This window comes from Trachymyrmex cornetzi, unplaced genomic scaffold, assembly GCF_001594075.2.
Source record: "Trachymyrmex cornetzi isolate Tcor2-1 unplaced genomic scaffold, Tcor1.1 scaffold16, whole genome shotgun sequence".
Lineage (NCBI taxonomy): Eukaryota > Metazoa > Arthropoda > Insecta > Hymenoptera > Formicidae > Trachymyrmex > Trachymyrmex cornetzi.
The window spans coordinates 4151407-4175277 of record NW_017296201.1 but is presented as its reverse complement, the minus strand read 5'-3'; the positions used below and the strand labels follow the sequence as shown (position 1 = coordinate 4175277).

Here is a 23871-nt window from a genome sequence, read left to right as displayed (position 1 = left end):
TGTAGAAACGAGATTATTACACGAGCTGTTACAAAATTCGGTGAAAATTTAAGATCGACAATTTATTTTCTTTTTATAGCAATAAGAATCATTTCACTGTAGATTTAAAAATTCAGAAATCATGTGATAAAGCGAGAGAGGGGTAACGAAACGGACAGCACGGTAGAAATAACACGTGCACGACATGCGTCGTGCATCAAGCCCATTCGCTCCGTTGTTTCCGAAAGCCTCCAAATAACCAAAACCTTGGACGTCAGGATCATCATGGCAACTAACCTCGCTAAATTCAAAATTTACTAGTATACGAGTATATACTCCAATTCTATAAATTTGCATTTCAATGGCCCACTTGCCAGTGAACGAGATTCCATTTACCACGTAAGAGAGAACAAATAATTTCACAGTATAATACGGCAATAATGAGCAGCACAATAGTACAATAATTGAATAATGTATGGCAATCACTACTTAATTTAGCGTATATGACAATTACTACTTAATTATCGTTTAAGCACGAGTTTGCGTCGATATGCGATTTCACAATTCCGCTCCTGTCATTATCATTCTAAATTATTATTCTTTCGCACTATTTCCGTTTCATATTATAGATTTTGCAAATAATTATCGCTGTGATCATCCAATCGTCAATTATTGCGTAACAATATTAAGGAACGTGTATATAATTTTAACGTCACTTAGCGATGCAATACGTACATTATTATACCCTACTCGTCTTACATATTATCTGCTCTATCACAATGCAATACAAATACGTGTATACAAATATGTAATTATATATAAAATATCCATATATATTGTTATGTTATGTTATGTTAAATTATGTTATTTTAAAACACATATGTGTGTTATTTGACTGAAGCCACTTTTAACACTATTCTCGCCGTTTTATATTACTACGCACTTACATTTTACTTCAACTCATTTTAATGTGTGTCAAATTAATACGGTTAAATGTGTTTATTTGATATAATACATTAAAACGTGTTAATAAGTCTATTATATTAAATGAACACGTGTTAACACTAGGTAACACATAATATATTTATATATTTCCTAAATCGCATCACAATCTAACCTTTTAAATCGCACATTGCTTAATATTTTTACATTTCTTACATTTTAATTTTATTTAATATTATATGGAAATGTATATTGTAAACCTATAAAGTGTTTATTTTGTTTTACATAGAAACTCCTTAAATTACCTCTTGAAATTATCATGTGTTTAAAAAATTATGAAAAATATTAGATGGTTAACTTAATTCCTGCCTATTAGAAGGTGCCGGATTAGAGGGTGCCAACGCTAGCGAGTTTCGATGGTGAAGCCGCATGTCTTTTGTAGTTCAGACATTGCTGAAAGTGATTCAATCCTCACAGGTTAGATTTCTCGACACCAAAGAGATTTTCCAATAGATTGGAAATGAACCGCGATAAGCTGTTTTTCTGACATGTGCTTCTTCACTACTTCGATTTCAAGTAAAACTGCAGCTGAAACGCATCATTGATTATCTGAAGTATGGTGATGAAACTCCATCGGAGAGAATAGTAGAGTTTGGTTTGAATGCTTTCGAAACGGTGATTTTTACGTGAGAGAGAAAAAACATCCCTTGACCTGTATTTGGTGGGACCAAGGGGGGATGCTGTATTACGAGCTCTTGCATCCAAATGAAACCGTTACAGCTGATCCGTTACCAACAGTAGTTATGCCGATTGAGTGACAAATTGATGTAAAAAAACCATCTGTAATCAACAATCGATGCAAAGTCATTTTTTTTGCATGATAACGCTCGACTACGTGTTGCGGAAAGCGTGAAGCAGACACTTTTAGAGCTTGAATGGAAAGTCTTCCCGCATCCAGCGTACTCTCCAAACTTGACACCGTCGAATTACTATTTTTTTTACATTTTTTGCGTTATTGTAATATTTTAAGTGAAGAATATTGGCATAATACGATTTAGGCAACGAATTTCCTCGTTGTCAAAATCGCATCATATTGAAAAAATCCTTATTTTACCGTTAACGTATGCACTTAGTATAAGTAATAAACTAAATTTGAGTCAAATTTAATACATTTTCTTAAGTTCAATTTTTTGACTATTATTTTAACCAAATTAAACAAATCAGTGCTACAGAAATTAATGATTAAAAATGACTAAAATTGAGTATAATTTGACATTATGAATTTAACAATGTAGTCTTCCATTTTTGTCTTCCACCATGGAATTTGATAAACCAAGGAGCATTATCTTCACTGTTTTAATGAATGGAAAGACGATACGAGAATACACAAAGCTTCGCTGGGAAAGAGATACACGCCACTCACCATAAAGCCTATTAAGTTCCTTTACAAATATAGCTACTGCGGGCAGGTCGATTGCAACTGACAGTCAAATTACAAAAGCGCGTATTACATTTTACGCTGGCTTTCAACCTGATACGCACCGTCGGATTATACCGACGTAAATAATGGAAAATTGCAACATTCGTGGAAAAAATGTATTTTGCCGCATGCCAGAACCACACTAAAACTCGTCGCTAAAATGGAGTACTCGGTGTACACTGTCTAAATATACATTTTTTTTTATAAATTTCTCGTACGCATCTCACTCATTATTAGTCGCTTCGATCATGTAGAAACGAGATTACTACACGAGATATTACAAAATTTCATGAAAATTTAAGGTCGACAATTTATTTTCTTTTTTTAGCAGTAAAAACAATTTCATTGTAGATTTAAAAATTCAGTAATTGTGTGATAAAGCGAGAGAGGGATAGCGAAACGAATAGCACGTATTGTAGGAATAACGCGCGTGCGACATGCGTCGTGCATCAAGCCCATTCGCTTCGTTGTTTCCGAAAGCCTCCAAATAACCAAAACTTTGGACGTCAGGATCATCATGGCAACTAACCTCGCTAAATTCAAAATTTACTAGTATATATACTCCAATTCTGTAAATTTGCATTTCAATGGCCCACTTGCCAGTGAACGAGATTCCATTTACCACGTAAGAGAGAACAAATAATTTCACAGTATAATACAGCAATAATGAGCAGCACAATAGATACAATAATGTATGGCAATCACTACTTAATTTAGCATATGATAATTACTACTTAATTATCGTTTAAGCACGAGTTTGCATCGACATTCGATTTCACGATTCCGCGCCTCTCTTCATCATTCTAAGTTATTATTCTTTCGCACTATTTCCAGTCATACATTACAGATTTTGCAAATAATTATCACTCTGGTCATCCAATCAATTATTGCTTAACAGTTCAATATTATAATTATTATAATTCAATATTATAATCATAATCCACTTGTTTGTTGATTTTACAGCCACCATGCTGAGCAGCTCATTCAACCAGAAATCTTGACGGCCGAACTATCGACGGATCTACCACAAGATGGAAAGAAAAGTCGCGGATACAAAAATAGCCCACTTTTATATTCCGGTGCAACATATAACGTCCGCGATTTCATATCGCAAGAAGACAACAAGTCACTGGATAAAAGTTATGGAGACGGTTCTTCGAATGAAATATGCGCTTTTAAATTGGATCAGGGAAAGATTGATGAGCTCGCAAACGATTACTCTGAAACGTGCGCATCTTCCAGCCGCGAAAGCGCGATACAAAAGGAATCTTGCAAGGAAACAGTCAAAAATAATAGAACTCTCTCAAAGAACGAAGATGAATCTCAATGCAAATCGAATCGTAAAAGAAAAACACGTCGCAAAATGCCCGATGGTGTGATCATTGATCTTAGCAATGATGTGTATGGCATTTCCCGCGGCGGCATAAAAATCAGCATTATTTCCGCTCATAATCTGGTACCCGAAATGAAATTTGTCGCGGTACCAAAGTATGAATTTTTTTTACAACAAACAAAGATAGATATTTAAAGATTTTCTAAATTCTTTAAAAATCCCATGTACGTAAATCTTTTTCAGGAAACAATATTCAACGTGGAATCACAGTCCAAGAAAAATGATGAAGAAAATGATCGACAATTCTATACTGACTGTGCTTTGTTCGGAAAATGGCAACAAAGTGAAGAAAACTCAGAGGTCAACAAAACGCAAATATAGAAATTATTCGAGAAAGTCAATGAATAACATATTACATAAGAATGCCAATACGACTGTCGATGCACCAAAAAAATTTAAAAATACATTAAATGGACAACAAAAGTTACATGTAAAAAATAATATGCAGTCGCTTTGCATGCCTCATGAAATTTTTGATTCAATGCAATGCTGTCATCACGATAACGCGATGGTTGATATTGATAACGTACGATATCCGATATTGAACACAGACGAAACGTGTGTCGACACAGGGAAATGTACCACGAACTACTGCTGTTCAATTTTTAACGGCACACATCAGGAATATCACATTTGTCGGGAGGATTATAATACAGATGGTTCTGATTTCAATGCCGAGATGCAAACTGATTGGATGGCCGAATGCTTTTATCCTGAATATACCCGCACGAAGAGATGCCGATGTTTCTATGACTCAAACGAGTGCGATTCCAACATAAATATGCAACAAGACCATTGTCTCCTGATGTCGCGAACGGCAAGACTGTTCGAAAATTCTGCTCTTCCGAGGAAGCATCAAAGAGAAGAGGTCGAGCGACTCGAATCTGATATCGCGCCTGAATTCGCAACAGAAGCCGATGAATATTCTCCAGATGGAGTCGAACGGTGCACGAATTGCGATGGAGAGAAAGGAAGTTTAGCGAGCACAAACCGGAAACTCGCCGAGCCTGGCGGAAGCGTTACCGATCTTCACGATTCACGTCCCGTGGATGCATCGCTATATGAAATTGATACACGTCCTGGAAAGAACGGATGGCGGACGACGACGACAACGGTGGTGGAGAGAGACGGCGATCGGTCATATAAATCAGATTCACTGAAAGCCATCGACACGTGGGATACAGGCGCGTGGAAAGACAACTGTATCGGACGGCATTGCGCAGACTGCGTTGTCGCGAAACCGTCGCGTACAAACCAGCATCCCGAGGAAAAAGGAGAATCCGTCCGCGGAGTGGATTTGAAGTGGAAACGGGGCTCCATTGAAACTGACGTTCAACAATTGGATTACAAATGGAAGAGAAGAATCGCGACCGTAGATGCCGGTACACGCGCGAGGGTGGATTTCAAAGGAAAACGTGATTCCAGGTGAGAGTCGATTTGAATGAGATATGGCTGCATGATAAAGGAACCGCGCCGCTTTTATTCTCTCTCTTTCTCTCTTTCTCCCATCGTTACCTAACGTCGACTATGTCCAACAGATATAGATCGGAAGAGGCGATTCGTATCCAATTGCGCGAAAGCGCGGAGATAAGGAAGCGCAAGAGCCTGGAAATGGTCGAAGCAACGTTAGTCCCAGCCTAATTTTGGAATACATCTATTTCCGATAAATAGAATTCTCCACTTTTCTCTCGTTCTGTATATTGCTTTGAAAATTGCTCTCATTTTTCAGAGTTCTCCTGACTATTCTTATTTTATATAACATTTATATATTCATTATACATTATACGCTTTCATTATTATTTTTTTACATGAAATAATCAGAATTTAATGAAACGTTACCCGTTTCTTTTTCCTTAATCGTTTGATTTAAACTGATCTGATTTGCTTCGCGAATCCGAAAACTTTCTGAAACCATTAAAATTTTAAAACGAAGATATAAACCTCCTTTATTTAGTTAAATTTAAAGAAAAAATCGACTTTTACTAATTAAAGAATCTAAAAAAGAAGTGCAACATAAACGTCTTAAACTCTATATGTAGCAAACTCAAATTACATAATTTAAAAAATTAATGTTAACGTTTTTGTAAATAAAATAAAACGGTAATATATTAGTGATTTCAAGAATAAATCTTTTATTATATAATATCTATATAATTTTAGTTTGCTACATATAGAGTTTAACATATTCATGTTGCATTTCTTTCTCAGATTCTTTAATTAGTTCAAAATCAATTCTTCTTTTAAATTGAACTAATAAAAAGCTTGTTGCAAAGCTTTCACGAATGTTTTACAGGTCGCAAACGAAGAGTGACAATATAAACGCAGACGGCAAACATCACGAGACGCGCGATTACTCTCTTTGGACGAGTTTACAGATGGGCAAAATTTGGTCGCAAGTGCACGACGCGTGCAAGAACGTCGTAAAGCTCGCTGCTGCGAGTGTCGGCCGTGTTGTGAAGGATGCACCTAAATCGGAACGTTCACAGAGAAATCCCGTCGAAGTGGCTGACGCGACGCTCGACGAGAGCACGTCCTCGTGCGCCGGCAAAATATGCGGTGAAACGTGTCGTAAAAATTTAATGCGCTCGAAGAGTGAAGAAAAAACGGAGGCGCGTCAAGAACGTACAGTCGGGGACGTGGGAAAATATCACGGGGATACAGAAGCACCAATGCGGAAAAACTCGCGGACCATTGCACCTACTCGCCACGATATGCAGAAGCACGCGTATCAAAGCACCAAAAAAGAGGAGAACGGAGAATCTTGTGTGAATTACAGCGGTACGATTAATAGTGATCAATCCTTCACGCATCTACCTGTTGCATTGACAGAGTCATCGAAACTTGTGACTTATATTCAACAAATAACACGCACATATCTGAGTCAACTTAAAAAATATATGTAACGTTTTTTTGAAGAAAATATTATTTTTTTATACAAACGATAACGCAACAACGAAACATTCGTTTCTTTTTTATCTTTCACTGCTTTTCAATTTTGTCGGGTTTTCGATTTTTTTCCGTCGTCTCTTTGTACCTGCATCTCTCCGAGTATGTGAACCATAAATATTGCGTTGTAACAAAAAACGTATTTTTTTATTTCGGCTAAATGAAATCGAAAAAAGGTAGAGAAATTTTTTAATTTTAAATAAATACGAATTTCTGCAGATTTGCGTCACTATTGAACGCAAATTAACAAATGTTTTATTATAATCTTTTTCTCTGAAAATTTCCAAATTTATATACATTAAAGACAAAGGATGTTTATATTCAAATTTTACATTAGCCTTTATCCACGTGAGAATTTGCATTTAGATACGAATGCTTGTACAATATTCAATATCATAAAATATTCTCTCGTTTCCCGCGTATATAAATTTCTCGCCTTTGATACGGAAATAATAATTGCTCTTCTAGAATATGAACACGGCAAGTATCGGGATATCGTAGAATTTCAACCACGGAATGAAACGTACAGTCATGATGAGGATATACATACTCAATCCCGTTTGAGTGAGTCCTTCATTTATCACGAAAAATTTACGTATCCAGGACTTCGCAATAGAGGTGGTAGCGACAATAACCGAAATTTTGCAAGAAGTACCGTAGACGATCAATCTATGCAACATACTTCCGAAGAAACAAAATCTGTTAAATGTTATCAAAATTCTAAAACATACGTATGTAACGATAGGATGTCTCAAGAGACACACGTTTATTGTTACGAAGTATCTGTAACTACTGATCACCAAGCGATTCGCGCAGACATGCCGGTTTCCTCGGAAAATAATTCGCTGCATCATGAGTCTCAATCGATGAACGTATCATCTTCTGAAGGTAACAGACGAGTAGAAACATCTGCGACGCCTGAACAAACACGATCTTATGAAGAAACCGAAAAAACGTGCGAGGGAATATGCGAAGAAACGTGCGAGAGTATTGACACGATCGACACGGAAACCGAAAGGAGCTTTTCATCGATGATCGCAGTTGCAGCAGTATCCTTGACGGAAGCGGATCTCACGGTTCACTCATTGCGGAACGACTCGGAAGAACCGATAGCGTCGACTTCCAAATGGGAGACGTCACCTGTTTCACCGGGAATATCGCGAAGAAAACGTCCCGGTTTCAAATCTCCGTTCTGTGCGAAGGCGATGAAATTCTTGAGGAAGCGTTCGTCCGTCGATAATAAAATCACCGCGCCTGTGCTTAAATGGAGTAGAAGAGGCATCAGAAGAAAGGAGCTATCAAGTACGGACACTACTACTTACGATAACGGAGTGAAGATTATGCAAATAGATCCATCTACTATGCAAATCGATCGAGAAGGCAATAAGAGGCGAGCCTACGTAAACGTTCAAGTGCAAACACCTGACGCGATTGTTACGAGAATTTTATCAGAGTTCCTTCTCAGTGGCGAGAAGAAGAAGAAGGTGTTGATGACCATAATGCTACAATCGGAATTGGACGACAAAAAAGAAGTAGAAACGCAAACATCATCAAGTAACATAACTTCCAGAGGGATCGACATGTTTAGTTATCCGGACAAACGTCCTCACGGTGCGATTACAACCTCGTCGAAGACTGTTCAATGTTTCGTATGTGATAAACAAGAGTGTTACGAAATAAGACAGTCGGATGACTCGATTACTTTAGAAGAGGCGTTAATCGCAGAATATCCGGAAACGTCTGAATTGAACGATTATTTGGCGAAACGAAAAACAGACGTAACAATTCCTCCATGATTTATGCTCAAGGAATTCTCTTGAGAGCAATTTATATAAATAAATATATCTGTCATAATGTAAATAATTTTAAGCAGCAATATTAAAATTTGCGTTTGTCAAATTTTTGGCGTAGATTAATCGAACCACTTCGAGATATCGAAAAATTCAGAGAGAATTTCAGTTAATTTAATTAAATCTTAGTAACCTCACATTTACACATGTACTGATTTATGTATCCATTTTTGGCTATGGCATATCAAAAATGTATTCAACGTGATGCCACACCCTGCCGAAATTTATATCCAAATTGAAATTTTAATTATGCATAGCAATGGAAACAAATAAGTTAATTATGAATCTCTTCTGAAAATTATAAAGTTTAAACAAAGTTGCACATTACAAAATAATTTTCTTATTCAACATGAGGCAAAATTACAATTTAGTCTATTCAATATTAGCACATTTAATTAATCATATTTAATCATATTAATGGGATCGAACTATATTCTATAATAATATTATTCATATTGAACAAACATATTGAGCACATCAAACATGGCAAGTAATAAAATCGGTGATTCTGACACAAATTGTCAGATTAAACAAACAGATTGTCCCGTTGATTGCGATACTCCAAATGCAACTAACGGAGATTCATCAACATCAGACAGTCACAAGTTCTTTCGTAGGATATTAAAGTATTTTACGCGCCCTACTGCACAAATAAGACAAAGCAAAAAAAAGAAATGCGATATAAAGAAGCAAATTGTCAGTACGAGTAAATCTGAAGAAAAAATATCGATATATACTTCATTATCATCGATTGTAGATAATGTAATTAAACCCGATGCAGAGATTGTCGTTAAGCGAAGAACGGTTGATGCAATCACCTCCACTACACGAGTAAGTAATGTTTTTGATAAAGTAACACATGAAAATCTTTCAGACGCTATAGAGCGTTTTATTCACGGCGCATCTTATCGATATGCGAAATACGCAGCGAAAGACGTGGATAACGTCGTTTCGGATCGTGGCTGCGGTCCGCTATACATTGACAGCGGGACTCAAAGCGTTACCGTGGATGGAGAATTCAGTTTGGAGACAAGCCCTGACACTTTCGCGGAAGCATGCGAAAAGAGGCGGCACGCGGACTTTATTCTCGAGGAAATTGCAAAAGTCTCTGACGCTTTGACGCAGAAAGCGCGTCTCGCTTCCGCAAAAGAACAGGCGGCTTCAATCCTCGCGTCCATATCGATGGCGCCTACGAAATATGAGATGGAAGAGCAAACATTTGAGAGCACGAAATCATTAATATCTTCGATTATCCACGCGGAAGAGGAACCAATTGTTATAGTAAAAGAAAAACCAATTGTTATAGTCGAAGAAAAATCAACTGTTGTAGTAGGAAAAAAGCCATCTGTTGTAGTGGAAGAAAAACCAACTATTGTAATAGAAAAAAAACCATCTGTTATAGTAGAAAAAAAACCATCTGTTGTAGTGGAAAGAAAACCAACTATTGTAGTAGAAAAAAAACCATCTGTTGTAGTGGAAAGAGAACCAACTATTGTAGTAGAAAAAAAACCATCTGTTGTAGTGGAAGAAAAACCAACTGCTGTAGCAGTAGCAGTTACTTCAACGACTGTAATGCAACCAGAGATACACAAGGAAATATTGGAATCTCCTCCAAACCATTTTACACCAAATTCACGAGATTTTTCGGTAAGCTTACAATTAGATAAATCTCTGAGTGCTTTGGATGTCCAAGTAAAACCATCAATAGAAGACCTAAGGAAAACTGAACGTACGCGTACAGCATTGGTCACGTTTCCGGAAAAAGATGATCTTCGAGATACCGCAGCTCCTTTTGTTACTAGCAAAAAGACAGAAGAAAAGGAAAAATTACCGAAGAAAAATTCTCTGCGACGAATGTTAGATAAACATGGTTTCACTGACATGACACATGACGAAAATTGTGTAATTATAAATTGTATTCCAAAGCTAAAAAAGAAAAGGCCCAAATCTTTAGATCAGCCTGATGATACTTTAAGACAAAAAGATACTCAGACTGGTGTTTCAAGAAAAAAAGTTGTAAAAAGAGTCGATTCCTCTATCAAACCTTCGAAGATGAAAAAAGAATTAGCCCAAAAAACCAAAGATATTCCCCAAGAACCTGTGCCATATAAAAAGCCAAAATATCGAGCGAAATATCGCATTGATATGAAGAAAAAAGAAAAAAAACCACAATTGAAGAAAGCACCCCATGAAATCTTGAAACACGAGTGTCTCATTAGCTTGCCTGAAATGATAAGATCTTCTAAGGTTTTTGAAGATTTCGTAAGGCCAACAACGAAAATGTATCAAGATTGTCGTAGAACATTATCAGAATATTTAGAACCAACAAGATATTGCAAGGATTTATCGAGCATCTGTCTTACAAGACCCAATTATTGCGATGTTTGGATTACTCCATCCGTTTCCTCTGAAAGTACCATAAATGGCGCTTTCCCGCAAGATTCATGCACAATCAAATATCGTGCCAGCTGTCATTCACTAATTGACAGCTCGTCCAGATATCGTAACATTAATACAGACTGCACAAAACGTAGGGTAACATTTGAAAATTCATTATGTACCAATATGTATTGCAAGAACGACGCAAAATATTGTTATCCGCATCTAAATAATATTGACAACGTTCGAATGAGATATTATCATTGCAATGACATTTGTCCAGTATTGAACAACAATCAACAGTGTGGGACGGATCGATCATATTACTGGACAAAGGGAAATTTATATTTCACGCATCCATGGACATCGGAGCATTTGTTGCGATATAATTGATATTGACAATGGCAACATACGATATTTAACGTTACCGAGTAATTCGAATTCAATCATATCGGAAATATATATAAAATTAACGTGTCGCTTTTTATTGCTTATGTATAATTTTTTTATGAGATTTACGGTACAGAGCGAGATGATGAGGACCGAGCAAATTAAAATGAATAAATATACGACGTAATCTGTACTGCGGCCAGTGACGTGCGTCAATCCTAATTATATTTCACACTACATACTAATTTTAATTATTAACCCGTATATGCGAGTAGTCATAAAGTTTCGCATCCTGTCCAACGCGTATGCATGTTAATAATTAAAATTAATAACACGCCAAATATAGTTGCGATATACGTGCGACAGTCGACGCATTGATGCCAGACGACAAGAGAACGTATCATACGATATATTAATGTGGACAGAGTGATTATATGTTTGCATAGCAGTTTATATTACTCATTATGACGACCAGTTTATGATTATTCATCAATAATAACAAATAGTTCAAACTAGCATTTCAAGAAATGACAAAAACCAACAGAAACTTTTGCATTGCAAAAACACGCTTATTACGGAAAAATTGCCAGTCACAAAAGGACCGAGATCGTTTGAGCGTTTTTTCATGCTTGAGAAGCTACTTAGCTGTTTAGGAAATATCCACGGACAGGAAGAAACCACCGCAGACGCGACAGACCGTTACCGTCCTCACAAGAAACGCCAAACAGTGTCGAAAAGAGCTTGCGGGCAGCCGAAGAACTTTGCATCAACGGGTCCCGGCGGGGACGTTGTCGTATCCTTAAGCGGCCTTCGCGGTTGGCGATTGCGGCGGAAGGAATTTCGTAGAAGTTCGTTGCAAAGTTCCTTGAAAGTCCACCTACCGAATGCAACGACCGAAAACCTAGTCTGGAAAGCGAAAGCACATATATCTGTTTCCTTGTTACCTATTCACGCAGTCTGGAAGGTACATACTAATTTGTTCGTTTTTTCAATAAAAATTAATTTTATAATGAAAAGTAGTGAAAAATAAATAATTAAGAAATTTTTAATTAGAAAGCAAATAAAAAATGGTCAAGATATGAACAAAATAAAGTCTTTATTTATTGTCAAATAAATTAATAAAAAGGGGAGGAAACAAAGAATAATTTATTATTATAGACCTTTCGACTGCACTCTTTTATACTGTAGTCTTCTTTAACATATCAACAATTTCAGCGAGGGAAGTAGAGGAAAAATTAATAATTAGAATTGAGTCAATTGAGAATACAAAACATAATATAATGATACATAAAATAATAAATCATTCATTTAAGAATAAATAAAGTTGTCACTTTTGCGACCTTATTTTATTCATGTCTTGACCTTTTTTATCTTTATTTGCGTTTGCATTTATCAAACTTGATTTTCTTGTTATTTTCAATTAGAAGTTTATTGTCCGAGAAATTACAGCGACATAATGATGTTTAATTGTATTTTATATGATGTCTAATTATTCATTTATTCCGACAGATGTGCCATACGGTCAACCATTCGAAGTGTGTAACACGAGAAAATGATTTGAAAGGATCTCGCATCTTAAGCAGTCTTCAAGTTCGAAGTACATCAAGACGAAAACTTCGTCGAAGTTCATGGCGATCTATTCGGCAAACTCTCTGGATGACCAATATAAGAGAAGAGTCAAAACCACTCAATAAACAAGTTTGTGAACCGTACAGATAACGTTATGACATGCTTGTCGTTGTTATAAATGTTACGGTCGCATAACAGGTAGCTTTATGCAGTGGCAAGATTTAACGTCATCCTAGTGGATGCATTAGACAGGTGGCGTCGGAAGATTTACTATTCAACTTCGACATCGTACAGTACGAAACTTCGCCCGCGAGGCGAAGGAAGTACGATATCCTTCGACAGAACGACGCACCACGCCGCCTTTCACGCTAAGTACTGCATTCGAGAACGCTGATGTCGACGATGACACTGGAGGTTGCCGGAACGGAGTTGCTCTACAGACGGCGATAATGACAAGGCAGAGGGCGAGGGACTGGCAGGGTTGCAACCGCGTTGAATCGCACGAAGTAACAGCGAGGAAACTTAGTAACGTCAGACTTCGCGACGACCATGAAGGCACACTTCCCCGATAGGAGATCTCGGTGTAGAAGAGTCGGTGGAGGGTGCGAAGGATCTCATAATGCCCCTCGACGTCTCTATCCGTCGCCTTATCACGCTAAGTTGATTAAACACAGGCGACAACACGCGTCCCCTTCCGTCCGCAACCCCCGTTGCTGTCGTGCCTGTGTACCATGTCCCGTCGTCCAGCTTGCAACCCGGCCGTGGCATCCACCTCTGGTCTGACCCACCTCCGTGCAATCTGCCGCCGTGTAATCCGCCGGCGTGTAAACCACCCTCGTGTAAACTGTCCCCGTGTAAATCACTGCCGTGTCCAACGGCCTGTCCGCTGCCGCCGTTGTACGACACGTCTCCGTGTTCAACGTCTTTAGACCGTCCAATTCCAACCAAGAACCAGCCCCATGTTTCCAGGTAACTCCGTGTTCGATAGTCTCATGCTATTCGCGTGAAACACGCGCGACTCGCGATGAAAGACGGGACTGCGCCAATGACGGCGAAAGGGCTGCTTGTTAATTAGGCTAAAGTTAAACGTAGATTGTTGCTGCAAAGAGATCTTCCTTGCAAGTGAGTTATACAATTTAACAATCTCATTCTAATAATATACAATGCCTTACAGCTGTTTACAGCATAGTTATGATATAGCTTTGTTTCGATTTTGATTTCGATTGAAATGTTTATAGTAAATAATGTTACATTTGACATTATACTTTTTTTCTCGGTTGCATTAATTTCAATATTTTATTATTAATATTTTAATTATGAATAATTGATGAATGATTATTGTGCTATTTTATGCTAAATTTTGAATAATTATCTTCCTCGGATATTGTCCCAGAATAAATTTCTTTATTTGTTCTATTTATCTCTTTACGTAATATGCCCGTGCAAAAATGTTATATATGGTATCACGTAATACGCTTAAATTTTGCTAGTACATTTAATGTAAATGCTTGACCTGCAAAAGTCTTTCTTCTTGCGGAGGATGTCGCGGTCAATTGTGTGGAAAGACCGATATATAGTTGCGCAAGTTCCGGTACCGGAACGAGCTGCTTGCTGAGAAACATTGGTTTGAGATGCTGCGGCGTTGGAAATTCGAGCTGCGGAGGATGTTACTAATGATTCATCGCTTTAAAGATTCCACGCTCGTTGCACATTCAAGAAATTAATAAATAAAACAGTTTCTCCGATGCAATTACGTGAATTTATCGCTTCTGAAAACGCACAATTTACTTGATTAAACAGGATGCTTAATTTTTGCTCGTTTGCCATAAACGTAAATCGTCGATGTTTTCTTAATTCTTCAAGTGGGACTTTGAAAACACAGTTGATATTTTAATTATAAATTCTAGTAGATAAATTCAGATCTGTAAAAAATAATTAAAATATACGGAAAGAACTGTTTTGCTTAGGTATCTAAAAATTTAGCTAGATGCAAATTTAAAAATAATTATTTAGTTATTAGAATCTCAAAACTTTTTGCAACATTACTTATCATGCTTGAATTTTTTACGTAATTATTTTTATGATACAACAAAGTTATTTCCAGATTTGCATTATTTAAATTTTTAGATACTTTAGCAATATTTTTTTCCGTATTTCACAATCAAATTTTTATGATAGTAAAAACTTGTTACTAAAGCTTTCATAGATATACAAAAATATTTTCAAATTTTTATACAGTCTAGAATAATATTAAAATCTGCACTGAAGTTCAAAAATCCAGCTGTGTTATTGACGGAAGATGCAAAATTCCATTTGGCCGACAGAAGGTTAAAGTTAATGACAATTACCATAACCTAATGTAATTAATTTGGATTAACATTGAACGACGACATGTAAAGTTATAGCGTGATACTTGAAATGTTAAGGATGAGACTGTTAAATTGTTTACGAGACAATCGGCATTGGCCGAAACGCGTGCTCGGCATCTCAAAACTATCCGCTTTCGAGTTTCTTAAAATCACGCATTCTAACTTATCGCATAATCAGCTATTAAGTCAATTGAGAAAACAAAGTCTAGACCCTGACGAGATCCTCGCGGAGCATCATCGGCAGCTTACTTGCGAGAAAGAACTTGCGCGTATTCTATGTAATCTCAACGTCAGTTATAGGATTATGAAAAGGTAATACGCTTTATGAACGAGTTACTTTGTAAGTTAACGAACCTGCCGTTACCGCAGGGCTTTTTCTTCTCGGAGTAAAATCCAAGACATGATTTCCCGAGTTCGATGCTCCAATTTACGACGAAAATCACAAATATTGTTAATTAATTAAATTTAAAAGATGCTTTATTTGTGATCGAATACAGAATAGGTGACGTGAAATGCGTAGATTGGGCCGATCTGGTGATCACAATCGGCGGAGATGGCACCTTTCTTTTGGCCTCGAAACTGATAACAAATAATAAAACGCCGATATTCGGCATTAATCCGCATCCCGGAATCAGTACCTTTACACTGCCGATTGAGTACAACACAGACATCGAAAGGATATTTGAGAAACTGTATGCGGGGGATTACACCGTCTTGATGAGGAGTCGTATACGTACAATAATGACAGGAGAAGGATTATATCAACAGCCCTTTCACATTCACGAAAAGAGTCGCATACAAGGCAAAAAAAGAGTCGAGTGAGTAGATTGATTTATTTTCTTTGACAGTACAAACGATTAACATAATTTTTTTCCATTCTATTAGAGCCAATGTGTTCTATACTGGAAGAATAACTTGCAAATTTGAAAAAAATATTTCTCTCAAAGGAATATTTCTCTTAAAGAAGTATCTCTCTTAAATCCATATCGTAACATTATTTATCTCGCTTTTCTTGTGCAGAATTGTGTTTCACATTTTATCTGCAAAATTGCTCAGTATTCCTCTCAGAAATGCAGTCGTCATTTTCACTTGAGTCGTAGAAGCGAGTTGGAGTACGTTATAGAATAATAGTATTAATAAATCAAGCATGCTAAAGCGAATATATATATATATATATAGGGCCGAATAAGGCGAGAAAGGTCTTACAAGGTTGGCGTCTTTCCTTTATTCACAACTGGAAAGGAAGTTTCTTCGGAACGATATTAACGTAACACAAAAAGATAAGGGCTTGAATGCTTTTTGATAGTCGGAGAATGATTTTGCGAGCACGGCTGCATAGCAAAACGAGAAATAACAAGGTTGACGGAATGGAGACGCATGCGTTCGCCGCCGCGTGCGGAAAACCGGCGCAAGAAACGTATCGTATAATTCCGTTAGCCCGCGTAGATAGAGAAACATTAAAGCGTCGGTCGCGAGGATGACGTCCCCCGTTAAACTTTTATTTACCGGCTACTCCCACGACGCAGTCTAAAGTTGAAATAAGCAGTCGGTATCGCCGACCCTCTGCGCCTTCGCGAGGACGTTACAGTGCGTCTTCATTGCCCAGCCCGACTTGGTCCTCTTCTCGCAACCGAAGTTCCGAACTACAGCTTATGCGCGTTATAACTTTGGTAGTTATAACTTGTAAATTACAAGGCCCGCGTAGTTACGACTTGCGCAAGGAGGTCGTAACTTTTGAATTCGCGCGAATTTTACGGTCTGCGATGCGGAGCTTCTTAAACCCTTATCGATTAACCAGAAAGAAAAACTCTCGAAAAGAATTAGTTCGACGATTAGATTTAATTCGACATTTCCGACGGGAAACAATTTAACCGTCGCACTTGATATTCCATTACGTCTCCATGTAATCTCTCTTTCTCTTGTAAACTCGCTCTCGCGTCTCATTAATTCCTTTCGAGTTTCGCAACGTCTCTCTAAAGGTGCGCTAAACAAATGAAATCTTTGCAGCGCACTCATGAGATCCACTCAGAGGAAAATAGCAGATGCCCTGCAGCCCCGTCAGAGAATTTTACCTTGGCTGGCATTAAATGAGGTTACATCTGACGTAAAACGTTTCTACGCCGCCCGGTCTGATCGATAACATTTATCACGTACTTCCAGGTGTTCATGGCCGAATTTTTGGCGTCGAGGCCGATCGTGTTGACGATTCAAGCAGATGAAGAGAAGAGGTTCATGATCCGTTCCTCAGGTATCTGTGTCTGCACGGGCTCAGGCTCTCGATCTTGGTTCAGGACGATGAATTTGCAGACCGCCGAAACCGTTCAAACGCTTGTGGCCATGGCAACTGGCAGGCAACTGGACGAGAAAGAAACCCGCAAAGTGTTACACAAGTATCACAGTAATCTTCTGTTTCCACCAGGTAGCGAATTACAAAATTAATTCTTCTGAATCTTCAATGACATTTCTCCAAGTAACCATTGAAGATTAATGGAGATACTACAGTTTAATATTTTATTAAATCAGTCTATATAATTTTTTAATAAAATTGGATTGATTTAATAAAAAAAATTAAATTATGATTACTAAAACATCAAATATTTGCGTTACAGACAATTTAAAAATGGTATATATGATATATGAGATGTCTCGAAGTCCACTCTGGCCAAAGCTTATTTCGGACAAACGAATGTGTTGCAGAATCAAAGTCAAGTCGACGGGTTTTGATGCCGGCCTTGTTCTAGATGGTAGCGTATCTTTACCTTTCAATGATGGCAGCACCGCGTCCTTCGAGATTCGACCCGAATACTCATTGAAAAATATTATTTTGCAATAAGTATCATATAGTCGTTATAACTCCGTATTCTATTGTTAATAATTTCTTTTCTTGTCCGGGGATAGTTCAATTATACGAAAAGCTCTTTTAATTCAATTCTCAATAGAGAAAAAATAAAAGGGTAATTATGCTGTAATCACGCCTTTCTTTTATTTTAAAACTTCTTTTAGAGCATATCGCTTGTATTGATGAATTTCTGATGGCGTAAGACCGATGCGGACTAAAAAATCCTTCTCTCGAGTCTACTACAGATTTATTGTTAAGTTCTCTCAGTAACGACAAACGGCTTAGTACATTTTATTTTTAGCGAAAAAAGCGGACCATTCTCCTTCTCCAGGACGACTTACAAGGTGAGACCCTTCTCGATATTTCCCCGTTTCCTTCTTTAATACGCGAATGAACAAGCTTCGCCCCGGACTTCCATTAACTCCGTAATTTCCCGAACCGCAGACACGCCTAGTTGTATCTCAATGTTTCACGAGCGCCCACCTATCTACCTATCCAGCGTTCGTCTAAGTGCACTGTTACGCTCGGAGCAAAAGTTGTGGGCGCTCGAAACACGAGATATCGCACAAAGCCCTTAAATGGCCAGGTGAGCGCCAACGTTTTTGGGCGCAGCGTCGCGTAAAGTAGTAGTAAAAGAGTTGCGAGAACGTAAAAGTCGTGATCCACGTCCACTTCGTATCCGAAAACTTTAATTTCACTGAAACTGAGAGACGACCATTTTTCGCCAATTGCGCCTCGGAAGAATTTCAACAGCAATATTTCTCAATCGTTCGTATCACTCGTATAAATAGCAACTTATGTTGGAACGAAAAAGAATCGAATCTATTTAGACTCAGGTCTGTTTGTAGGAGGAAGAAAATCTTTATTTCTCTCTCTCTCTCTCCCTCCCTCCCCCCTCTCTCTCACAATTATTTCTACATGAACAACTGTTCTGAAATTTCAAATGCCGACAAATACAACTCATTAAACATTTATTACTCTATTGTATCTTAATATTTATTTATATACCTATACTTATTTATCATCTTATTTGTAATTTTATTTTCCTTTATTAGCTTGTTTAGTATTTAATGTTATGAGTATATACTTCAAACGTCAGGAAAAAACACAATATTAAAGTTCTTTAGTAAAGTACTGAAAATTTGTGGTGCCTCACCAGGACCCATCTAAAATCACAAATATCTACATAAAATTTGGATAAAATATTTTATTATTAAATTTATTATTAAAACTACATCTTAATGAAATAGTATGAAATATACGATAGTAAATTAAGAGCAGCAAATTTACCAAATGAAAATAAGGTGACGTTATGTTTGCTTTTCGAGATTAAATTTGTATTGCAAGTTTATGCATGTAAATATTTTTACTGCCTAGCTGGCACCCCCCACTTACACAAATTTTAATGAAAAAATTATGGAATACTGCGCTATTTATGCGTTACCTATATCAGTAAAGAACAATTTTTGCGCTCATTCCGTTTAGCTAAAAAAAAATTTTTTTGGGGGGACTGAGTATGCAGTCAGTCAGCCCACTCACCCGTTAAAAACACCGATTTGGAAAATTAAATACACTGGATTTATGCGCTATTTATGCGCTACCAATATCCGTAAAGAACAATTTTTGCGCTCATTCCGTTTGAATGCGAGCATTCGGGAAAAAACGATGACCAAACAAATGCTGAAAAAAATATTCGATCTTTTAAATATTGGGGAGCCTAGCATGAAAATGGCCCCCCAAAATTTAAATTTCGTATAACTTTTGAACTAAGGGTGAGCAAAGATATCCTTACTGCTCTTTGGATAATAAATAATCGTAAAAGGAATGTAAAATATCTTTTATCACTTTTTAACTGTTTATTGACTACCATGATCGATAAGAATAGCTTTCATCCATTTTTACTAGTGTTTTAAAACAATTTCATTATTTTGTTTTATCCAAATTCTCTTTATTTACAAATAACATGCAAGAAACTTCAAGCAAAATGTTATTTCTCGTTTATGACGTGACGATCCAATATGCAGCGACTACTCAGGAGCTTTAAACGATCTGAATGGGCTTCCCAATCGGATTTCGACGAATGGCCGAGCCATTCTCATTAATCCTTGCGAAAGCTCCAATCTGTAAGAACAATGGTCATCCATCCCGGACAGTCTCATGAAGGACAAACAAATGTACGGGTAACCGAGAATAACGGGGCTATCTTTTGTACTTCGTAATTGAACGTCGATGTCTTCTGCCAAAGTTTGCGACGGTGTCATCTCGACGAAGATTAGACGAAACGGACAAGAAAAAACCGCCGTGAATTTTAAGTGTTCCTTGCTATTGTCCGCGAACGAGCTATAGCTTTCGATTATGCGTTGTAATCACACCTCTCTTTTATTTTAAAAACAATGCTCGCAGCTTGCTACAGCGACAACATGAGCAACAAATACGGCTTTGATATCGCCGATACAATATCGGCTCGTTATCGATATCACACAGCATAATTAATTAATAATTCTCTCGATATTACCGCGTAATAATGATTTAAAACGAACGCGCGCACAATAGAATGCTTTAACAATCAGTGATGCGTCATTACGATTATAAACATATTAATGAAGCAAACCGTTAACGCGGGATTACCGCTCACGGCGTGAAGGGACGTACGTGCATGCAATGCCCGAATTCATGTGCGAGCGCGGTTACGCAGACGCGATATACGTGCGATATGTATATACATTTATTTATAAAATAAATAATACTTTCGATGCATATATACGATGTATTCGCGCGTGTAGGCAAACTCGCGCCGCGCTGCGTGCTGCGTAATCGCAAAAATCAATATTATCACCGCGGATTCGCGGGTTACGCCTCAACCTCCACCGCGCCGCACCTCGGCATCGCTCTGCGGCCAAAATCGCGCTGCTCTTCCTCTCACCGTACTCCTCGAACCGTATATAAATTCGTCAACCGATGACCGGTTCGCGGCCATTTTACTCTTATCCGAAGATTTAGCTTCCTTCGAACGGACGGTAGCGGTAATAGCGGTTCGCGAGATTTATTAGCGGATTCATGGGTAGGACGTTAATTCGTACCGAAGAGCTCGAGCAGTCGGGGAATCGAAATGGCGAACGAGAAAGAAGAACGAGAAGAAACGGGTAACCAGTGCAAGTGGTGCAGAGACCCGTGAAAGGGGTGCAACGGAAAGAGAAGAACCGGCGAACCTACACATATAAAGCGGACCGATGAGAGGCGGATTCGCGGGTGTGCCTTTTTGCGTGGCAACGCAAACGCTATCCTCTTTTTTTTTTCCTCCGGCTTTAATCCCCGCACCGGTTGTAATTTGATCCGCCTTTGTAACGACCGCCGCCGCCCACGCACCCTGTGCGTCCGTCCGCTTCCGCTTTGCGTGCGGAAAAACGTCGCGCACGCTGGTGACCGCGGCAAAGCGTAGGCGGAATAATGACGGTTAATGAAAATATAAAAGGGCTAACGCGACCGAGAGAGCGAAGCGCGTCCGTGTCGGATCGAAGCCGCGACGCGAAGTGGCGGAAAAGAGGGAAATAACGGCGGCGATTAATCGTCGCGTCTAATACGCTTTGATCGATCCACTTTGTCATCCCTCTCTCGCGTTTTCGTTCGAAATGCGTAAAAATGGCTACATCGTTGAGGACCATTTGCGTCGCTGGTTTATCGATATCGAGTATGACGCGAAAAAACGAATTGGATCATAAATAGTAAGAATTTTTTTTAGGAGTCTTTCCATCTCCAACTATTCTATTTTTGTCTATGCTAAAACTTATCGCGTTAATACTTTTAATGTGCCGTCACTTATCCGAGCACTTGTCTGCGAGCATCATTATCACCATTTTTATCACACTCATCACATTATCATTCTCGCACTTCATACTTATCATGTTCATCTTACCTTGTTTTGTCACCTTGTTTTGTTTTTTTTTTTTTTGTTCAACACTCATTGTGCTCTGTTCCATTTTTATTGCACCTTCATTTACGTTTCCCGTTCAAATTACTCAGCATTCATTATAATCTGTTTTCCGTTATATTTTTTAAATTCACTTTTTGTATGTTCTTAGAGGGTTTGGCTTAAAACTTTTGATAAACGCTTTATCTATCTATCTATCTTCTCTATTTAATCCTCGATCTATACGCCCTCGGCAAGTCAATCCGATAGGACATTTCACGGTGGCGTTTTTCCCTGCGTATAAACGAGCTTCATCGTCAAATTTGCTTAGCGTATATCAAGGGCCGCTGGCTGCCTGCCTACATTTTAAGACTTATACCCCGCAAAGATTTTTCAGCTGTGAAAAACGGCCGTAACGTTTATAATCAAGCTTTATAATCACCGGGGTTACGTGCAAACGTCGCATCCCACGGGCTTCATAATTAGGCGATAACTTATCGGGGAGGCGTTCGCGCGCGCTTACCGCCACCATAGCCGGGGGTTATCCGTCGTGACCCCCCGACGGAAGCGGAAAGGCGGACAAAAAGGTGGCAAATGCGGGGACGACCATCGAAAGACAGCGAGCACTCAGTGAGGTTCATTTCCCGTCTGTCGCGCTTGGCGAATTTCGCCCGGCAATTTGCCGAAGCGACGATTTCAAGTTTCCCTTCCGGTCGCCCTTCGTCTTTCCTCCGCGAAGAAACGACAGAGGGAAACTCAATTATGCGATCGGCCCACGAATATTTTACACGCGCTATCGACACTCTCCAGACGATAAACGCTGTATCCGATATGGCTCATTTCGCTGCTATAGAACCACGAAACGCGTGTTCTCCATTCCTTCTCTTACTGTTAAATTCATGTAAAATTATATTCAATTTGAGTTATTTTTTATTATTTCTACAGGTCATTAATTTAACTAAAACAATGGAATTAAATAATTTAACTCAAGAAAGTCTATATTAAAGACTCAAGTGTAATTTATTACTAAGTGCATACGTTAATGTTGAAATCTCAATCAGATTTAGCGCAGCATAATGTATGATAAAGATAAATTATTATAGAAATTAATATATTTTAGTAGATGATTAATACATATCTTTTAAACGTTAAATATAAAATTAATTAAGTAAAATTAGAATTAATTCACGACTCTAATGGAATAGAATATACTGTTAAATTCATAATGTCAATTTTAATACCTATTATTAATTTTAATACCTATAATTTTAATTATTTTTAATCATTTCTACAGTGAAAAAAAAATGCTGTTGATTCAATTAAAGTCTATATTACGGGCTGTCACTAACATAAGTAATTAATTCATGTATATTTTTATTGACATAAAGGCCTTGATTATTGAAATAATAATTTATGCCTTTACATCAATAAAAATATACATGAATTAATCACTTATGTTAGTGACAACCCGTAATATAGACAATTAAGTTTTATTATTTACTAAGTGCATATAAACATTGTTTACTTTAAAAATAACTACGCACTCCGTTAGAAATTTCATAATGAATTTAAGTAAGTAATAGAGAAGCATTGTGATTATGAGATATAACTGAAACGAAATTAATAGTTTAACTGAAAACTAAGTTATAGTAGTCTTAAATATAATAAACGTATGCATTAAATTTCATATAAATCAACATAAAATTTTATGGAAAATACATTAAGTTTCATACAGGGTGTCAATTATGTACCGGGACGGTCAAATATTTCGACAACTTCCAACATTAAAAAAAAACGCTGAAACACGTGAAACGATTTTTCAAAAAAT

The 23871-nt window shown here is 37.7% G+C and overlaps 4 protein-coding genes across 9 annotated transcripts; all 4 read left to right on the top strand.

The window, feature by feature from the left end:
* The first annotated feature begins 216 nt into the window (after nucleotides 1–216).
* On the top strand, nucleotides 217–8861 carry LOC108758917 (uncharacterized). 2 transcript variants are annotated; one of them, XM_018504151.1, is made up of 6 exons: nucleotides 217–378; nucleotides 3365–3889; nucleotides 3978–5219; nucleotides 5333–5419; nucleotides 6088–6572; nucleotides 7209–8861. In XM_018504151.1, exons 1-6 carry the CDS (start codon nucleotides 341–343, stop codon nucleotides 8534–8536), a joined length of 3705 nt encoding a protein of 1234 aa, XP_018359653.1. In that variant the 5' UTR covers nucleotides 217–340; the 3' UTR covers nucleotides 8537–8861. The 2 variants fall into 2 exon arrangements, with proteins under 2 accessions (XP_018359653.1, XP_018359652.1); XM_018504150.1 differs by lacking the exon at nucleotides 217–378 and adding an exon at nucleotides 2873–3026.
* Nucleotides 8862–9000: 139 nt separating this feature from the next.
* LOC108758879 (uncharacterized) lies at nucleotides 9001–11562 on the top strand. Its single transcript, XM_018504083.1, has 2 exons — nucleotides 9001–11400; nucleotides 11491–11562. The coding sequence occupies exon 1, from the start codon at nucleotides 9074–9076 to the stop codon at nucleotides 11360–11362; it is 2289 nt and encodes a 762-aa protein (XP_018359585.1). The 5' UTR covers nucleotides 9001–9073; the 3' UTR covers nucleotides 11363–11400; nucleotides 11491–11562.
* Nucleotides 11563–11974: 412 nt separating this feature from the next.
* LOC108758881 (uncharacterized) lies at nucleotides 11975–13598 on the top strand. Of its 2 annotated transcripts, none has more exons than XM_018504089.1 (3): nucleotides 11975–12323; nucleotides 12869–13057; nucleotides 13127–13598. In XM_018504089.1, the coding sequence occupies exons 1-3, from the start codon at nucleotides 11985–11987 to the stop codon at nucleotides 13151–13153; spliced, it is 555 nt and encodes a 184-aa protein (XP_018359591.1). In that variant the 5' UTR covers nucleotides 11975–11984; the 3' UTR covers nucleotides 13154–13598. The 2 variants fall into 2 exon arrangements, with proteins under 2 accessions (XP_018359591.1, XP_018359592.1); XM_018504090.1 differs by having other exon boundaries at nucleotides 12869–13071; nucleotides 13137–13598.
* A 245-nt stretch (nucleotides 13599–13843) lies between these two features.
* On the top strand, nucleotides 13844–18238 carry LOC108758880 (NAD kinase 2, mitochondrial). 4 transcript variants are annotated; one of them, XM_018504086.1, is made up of 6 exons: nucleotides 15172–15255; nucleotides 15334–15609; nucleotides 15795–16115; nucleotides 17305–17389; nucleotides 17458–17716; nucleotides 17907–18238. In XM_018504086.1, the coding sequence occupies exons 2-6, from the start codon at nucleotides 15347–15349 to the stop codon at nucleotides 18128–18130; spliced, it is 1152 nt and encodes a 383-aa protein (XP_018359588.1). In that variant the 5' UTR covers nucleotides 15172–15255; nucleotides 15334–15346; the 3' UTR covers nucleotides 18131–18238. The 4 variants fall into 4 exon arrangements, with proteins under 4 accessions (XP_018359589.1, XP_018359588.1, XP_018359586.1 ...); XM_018504084.1 differs by having other exon boundaries at nucleotides 15328–15609; XM_018504087.1 differs by lacking the exons at nucleotides 15172–15255; nucleotides 15334–15609 and adding an exon at nucleotides 13844–13897.
* The last annotated feature ends 5633 nt before the right edge of the window (nucleotides 18239–23871 follow it).